Source organism: Perkinsus marinus, assembly GCF_000006405.1.
Source record: "Perkinsus marinus ATCC 50983 genomic scaffold scf_1104296959724, whole genome shotgun sequence".
NCBI classification, from domain to species: Eukaryota; Perkinsozoa; order Perkinsida; family Perkinsidae; genus Perkinsus; species Perkinsus marinus.
Window position 1 is genome coordinate 1 of NW_003206303.1, and position 5,843 is coordinate 5,843.

At 46.8% G+C, this 5,843-nt stretch overlaps 3 protein-coding genes across 3 annotated transcripts; all 3 read right to left on the reverse strand.

Moving 5' to 3' along the window:
- Window positions 1-95: 95 nt before the first annotated feature.
- Pmar_PMAR000481 (hypothetical protein) lies at window positions 96-1,138 on the reverse strand (the record flags this gene model as incomplete). The annotated part of the gene is made up of 3 exons (XM_002773009.1): window positions 96-347; window positions 443-641; window positions 735-1,138. The coding sequence occupies 3 exons, from the start codon at window positions 1,136-1,138 to the stop codon at window positions 96-98; spliced, it is 855 nt and encodes a 284-aa protein (XP_002773055.1).
- A 925-nt stretch (window positions 1,139-2,063) lies between these two features.
- Window positions 2,064-2,970, reverse strand: Pmar_PMAR000482 (hypothetical protein; the record flags this gene model as incomplete). Its single annotated transcript, XM_002773010.1, has 3 exons — window positions 2,064-2,096; window positions 2,343-2,464; window positions 2,886-2,970. The coding sequence occupies 3 exons, from the start codon at window positions 2,968-2,970 to the stop codon at window positions 2,064-2,066; spliced, it is 240 nt and encodes a 79-aa protein (XP_002773056.1).
- Window positions 2,971-5,463: 2,493 nt separating this feature from the next.
- Window positions 5,464-5,817, reverse strand: Pmar_PMAR000483 (Myoglobin, putative; the record flags this gene model as incomplete). Its single annotated transcript, XM_002773011.1, has 3 exons — window positions 5,464-5,537; window positions 5,584-5,672; window positions 5,723-5,817. Coding segments are annotated over 3 exons (258 nt in total), but the record flags the coding sequence as incomplete, so codon positions are not given.
- Window positions 5,818-5,843: the final 26 nt, after the last annotated feature.

Genomic DNA, 5,843 nt, shown 5'->3' on the forward strand with positions numbered 1-5,843 from the left:
GTAGACGAGAACAGAAATTCCCCCGCCGAGAAAGGTCCATCGAGGACTCGGCCGAGGAAAATCCTCGTCGACTTTTACCTACTCATCTGAGAGCTTCACGAGTAGTAAAATGCAGCATGAAGTAAAGAAGAATTATTCTTGGCGGGTAAGTCATTCAGGATGGTCGGCAAACTGAACCCGTACAAAGTCTTTTCCTCAATGATACGAGTCTTCTCCACAACTTGTTTCTGTGACTGGTAGATATAGCCATCGAAGTGACCGTCCGAGTAGGGAGGCGCACCCTTCTTGATCAGTTCCTTGTAATCGATAGGTCGATTAGTCCTCTCCATGAAGCCGAGAGTTTCAACCTGAAGTGAGTTACAACGAATGAATGCAAGATTGTCGACTAGTAATCTTCCAAACGTGACACGCTATAGCGGACAGGGGACTTCTGATGGCTTACTGAAAGTTCCAGTTTTTGAGGTGGTATCCCGAGGTTGATGAGGTAATCAACAGTTTTGCGTGCGACCGTGTCATTAATAACGCTCTCGTCGGTAGGTCCCGGATGTCCAAAGTGAACCGATATGACATCGAAGTAGTCTTCAATCTTGGATAACTTGATATAGTTCCACAGGGGTGAGTCTTCAGGCTCCACAGCGAAGCTGAAAACGAACATGAATGTCGCGGTTGCCAGCTCAGATCAGTAGACTCATACTTGAAGCTTGAGAACGGAGTTATGAGGATGCCGTACCTACCCAATCGAAGCTCTGACTGGCTCCCCAGACTTGGTCACCAAGTTGTGGCGGATAATGTTGCTCACATTCTGCGCGATTTGCCAGAATAATTGCTGGCACGCTCCTGCCCAAATGAAATATCTCACCTCCTCTACATTATATTGAGTGATATAGGGCTGAATCTGGTTTTCAAAGGTAAAGAAATCAAATGTGTTCTGTGAGCACTCGCCAAATGGGCACTCATCCGTCCATAATCCGAGGGATGTGCTGGTATTATACTTCTTGGCACAATCGACAATTTCATGGACCATCGTAATGTTTCGCACCTCCGACATGACAGAACCATCGCGGTCCACCGAGGCGCCTTCAAGCATGAAGTTATTAACACCAACAGATAACGTATCGCAGATGTCGTCGATTGGCATGACCCACTCTTGACTACTGACAGACACATTCCTTCTAGCATAAGAAGGAAGTGAGCGGAGGAGGAGAAGAACGAAGAGGGAGCTACTGACCATCTGGGAAGACGAGTTGAAACCTCCAACTGATAAGGAAAAGATCCTGGCCTACGACCGTGACCTTGTGTAACACTGGGGAATAAGCTCGTGCTGCGAGTCGATCAGCCGCAGCAGAGCTCCTCGGACCATACGAGCCTCATAGTTGGGGTCGATTCAAGACGACGAGTTCTTCACTTATAAGTGAGATCAACATCCATTCATGGCGCAGCAAGCTATCCTTTCCTAGAATACCTACGGCACGAGTGTTATATTACAACACATCTGTGCATGGATGAGTTGGACATACAGCCGGAGGGGAGTGAGGCCTAACGTAATGGAGTCAAATAAACGAGCACTGCACGCACAAACATGTTAACGTTAACATAAACCGCTTTTCACGCACGCGTTTGTAGGGGAGGATAGTTCTTTCCCACGATTCTGCGAGATTCTACAGCCTTTTATGCAGTTGTTGATATCACGTGTACACCAGAGTATAGCCAGTTTCCAACGTGAGGCAACAGTTCGCAAAAACATATTACTGTGGTAAACTCAACTAGTCTTCTCGTTGCATGTCTCTGGGAAGCATTGAATAGTCATTGGTCGTCCCGTGGACCGTTTGTTTCAAACGTGGGAGCATTGTTGTTCTCCTAGGATCTCCGTTGAAGGTTGAAAATGTGTGAGGTGGCGCAGCTGATGCTCGAATAATTTACTCACTCCTTATCTAGGAAGTGATTCATTGGAAAGGTCTTTGTGCTGAGGCTCCTCTCGCGTGCGTGCGATTGCTTGGGTCGTCGTTGTTGCTGTGCGCGACTACATTTTTTTGAACATCTAGTTCGTTTTCGTAACCATCAATTTAGTCGGGAAGCGCGAAGTTGGAGGTACGAATCTGAAACGGGAAGATCATATTCACAATTAGAACTTCCAACTTCGTCATAGAACATTCAAGTTCGTCCGAAGTCGATAGTTCAAGTTCGTGTTAGTAGAACTTTCAATTTCGACTTTCGAACCTTCGAATTCGTCATAGAACTCTCAATTTCGTCGAGTACACCTTCAGACCTTTCGTCCGTTTTGGAAAATCGACTTCGTTGTCCGGAACTTCAATTTCATGTTACCGCGGCAATTATGCCAGTACTCTCATAGAGTCTAGTGATCCACAAGTTTCTTGCTCTAATGACTTCAAGACCGCCTTCCCCTTAACCCTCCGCGAAGCTCTATCGTGGCTAGCCAGTATATACGATCCACTCGGAATCATCGCTGAAACCGTGCTTCGTGGCAGACTGATACTACGCTATGCTCATCGTTGTGGTTTAACTTTTGATGAACTTCTACCTGGTCCCCTATATCATGAGTTCTACAAGGTCTATCAAGGCTTGAAAGATCCCAAGCCTATACCACGTCTCGTCGATCCCCAAGTTCTCCACGTCTTCGTTGACAGTTCTAGCTATGCTAATGGTACTGCAGTCTTGGATCAGAACATCACCAGGATCTATGCAAAAGCTATGCTACATGAGTTACCGCATCTGTCGTGGAACATAGTAAGGAACTTCCTTAAAGGAAGGAACTATTGGCAGTGAGATACGGCCTCAGTATCATCAAGCAACAAGTACTTCCTAATCTACCACAGAGGAGAACTCCTCATGGGATTTACATCTACACCGACAACTCGGCTAACTACCAGAGCGTATCAAGAAGGCATTGAAGAGTAAATGCTCATCATCTGAGCTACCAGCATGGGAGAGATCGTGTATCTCGTCTCTCATTGGACTCATTGAAGAACTACAAGCTACTTTACGCTTCATACCTGGTACCATGAATCCGGCAGATTGCCTCTCACGAGCGACTGTAGATGTGGTCGACTATAAGTGCCTACATTCTCCTATGGTTTCTATGGCTCAAGGTACCGTTGACCCTAGCAAGATACCGGTGGCGCTCACAGCCATACGAGATCCTACTCCACTCCTGTCGCATCTGAGGACCCAGTGTTCAACGACGGAAATTGCTGATGTTCTTGAGAGGATACGTCGAGCCCAAGAACGAGATGATGAAGTCAAGTTTATTCGATCTGCCGTAGATCGCAATGTTAATCATTACAAGGATATCTATGCTATTATGGATACAGTCAACGGGCAACTTTTGGTTAAAAAGCACCCTATGATAGCGGAACACTATCTAGGATCACTCGCAGCTTAGCTGCTAGTCATCAACACGAAGTCAAATGAATTGAGTTGAGAAGTGGTCCATCATAAGGACACACATGAGAGACTAAAAGTTGACGGCCCATCACATACAATGCTCCAAAATGACCCTCTATACAGCGTGTAAGACATCATAATTGTGCTATCAGGCTGGATGTAGATGTAGACATTTGAGAACATTTGAGATATAAGTTGCATGCGTCCCGGGCAGGTCCCAGTGAGGGGACGCTGCCCGGGCCGCGAAATATGTTCCGGCGGATTGTCGCCAAAGTTTGGTTGATCGGATGCATACCGTGTTTGGTCACGTGAGTATACATAAGTTATCCGGCTTACCTAGTCGAGATTCCTACTGGCCTGGAGTCCAGGCCCTGGACTATCTGAGGATGCACGTCGTTACTCCAAGAACTGTGCTATTTGTGCCAAATCTAAAGGGTCGCGCCTCTCACGCGAAGGAGGATTGGGAACAGTTCCGGCGAAGAGTCCCATCCCTATGGAGATGGTGGGTGTGGATTCGATTGGTCCATTTTCGTCTCCATCACAAGGCGATGATCCACCTGTCAGGTCGAGTACTCTATCGTGATCGTGGATAGTGCTAATAAGTTTGTTATAGCCAAGCCCTTGTTGAACCATGACACCGAGTCCACTCTGGACTCCAGAGTCTGGAGGTTCTACTCGATTGCTTTTGTATGGTGATTCATTAGCAAGATTGGGTTGGCTGCCCAAAGGCTCTTCCAGTGGAACTGGAGGTTTTTTTCCAGCGAATTCGTCTCCGCTGAACTCATGGCAAGAAATCCCCCCATCGCATATTGAACAACATTATGCGTATCATCACCAACAAGTCTGGTCTGCAACTATTTGACTGGTATCGCTCACTACCATTTGCGGTATGGGCTAACAATGTTCCAGCTGATGAGACTCCCCAATAGCTCCAGCTGATCTGTTTCCCTCCCATGGGTCGACAACCCTAGCATCGTTACGGCCCAGACAGCTTTCTGAAGAAGCTCTCAAAGAGTCAGAGGTGCTCCAAGGGTTCCGGGCAGCTTTGCAGCGGGATGCGATGAAGTATATGGTTAAAAATATGGAACGCGTATGTGCTTCGACCTTCGATATCTATACTTATCTATACATAATTATGTGTTGAAGAACAAGAATGAGGCATCACTCTCTCGAATGCCTGGAACACGCGTCCCTGAACTGGAAGAGGGGCAGCACGTGATGCTAATACGTCACCAAGGACGCAAGTTGGATCCCAAGATGACTGGTCCTTTTCGCATCAGAGAAGTTGTCGCCAAGTATTTAGTGGAGCTCGAAGATGCAGACAACAAGAATTTGGGACGTCATTTTGTTGGTAATTTACGTGACGTAAATTACGTCTACTCTCAGACGACATTGATATCCCCCTAGCCACGGCAACGAGCACGGATATGCAGTGAGGATGAATGGCTTGGTCTGGCATAGCGACTAGCCCTTACTGTGTCAAGAACGTCTAATTCACAGCGTGAGTTTCGGAAGTACCCAGATTCGATGGAATCATGCGGAAAATCAGCTTTGTGAGCAAAACGTCTGAATGAAGATTTTGAAGCAGTCAAAAAATCAACTCCGAATCTTCGGATCAAACCGGAGATACAAAGCTCATCGCGACGATCGTGATCCCTCAGTCCAAAGTAAGAAATGCGAGCAGCGGAGTATTTGCTCTTATGTGAGGCATTGGGAAGAGGTCGATCGACCTCCTCGACCCTCCTCAATTAGGATGCGGCTGAGAATACCACAGGCTGGATATTATCGAGACTTACGGGAGGTATTAGTTTTCATGAGATATCTTATCGTACAAAGCGACACTTTGAAAGTGTTATCAGCCTATCTTCTCCGGTGGTGAGCTACTATTGAGATCGGAGATCTCTTGTGTCTGGACCTGTTCCTCGAACTGTTGCTCCAGACAAACGCATCATTACCCGCGACCCATACTAGTAGTAACCCGAAATAACACGACAGTCTTGACTTCACGAAAACGCTAAGTAAGAATGTCAAAAGAGACGATAGTATGCCTCTTGATGGGCTCTAATGCCCGACGACATCGTCATGCTCGCTCTTTGCGATGGCATTGACTTGATCGACATATTCCTGTGCAATACCTGGCCAAGAGATGTATGACAAGGCGGCGAGTAGAGTCTGACATACCAAGCTCCTTCATGGTATTTGTGAGATTCTCGACGACAGCGTCAAACTGGGCATCAGTGATGTTGTAGCCTGCATGAGCGGCCCTCATACTACAGAAAGCAACCCGTGAAGATGAATAACAACGAAAACGACGGCTTACCTGCGGCCAGTGTAGTTGTTCGAACCACCGAAGACGTATGTTAGGAAACTCCTCTGATGGTCTTTCAGTTTGTTCATATCGGTCTTGGCCCAAACCTCCTTAATACGATCATCCGAGAGAT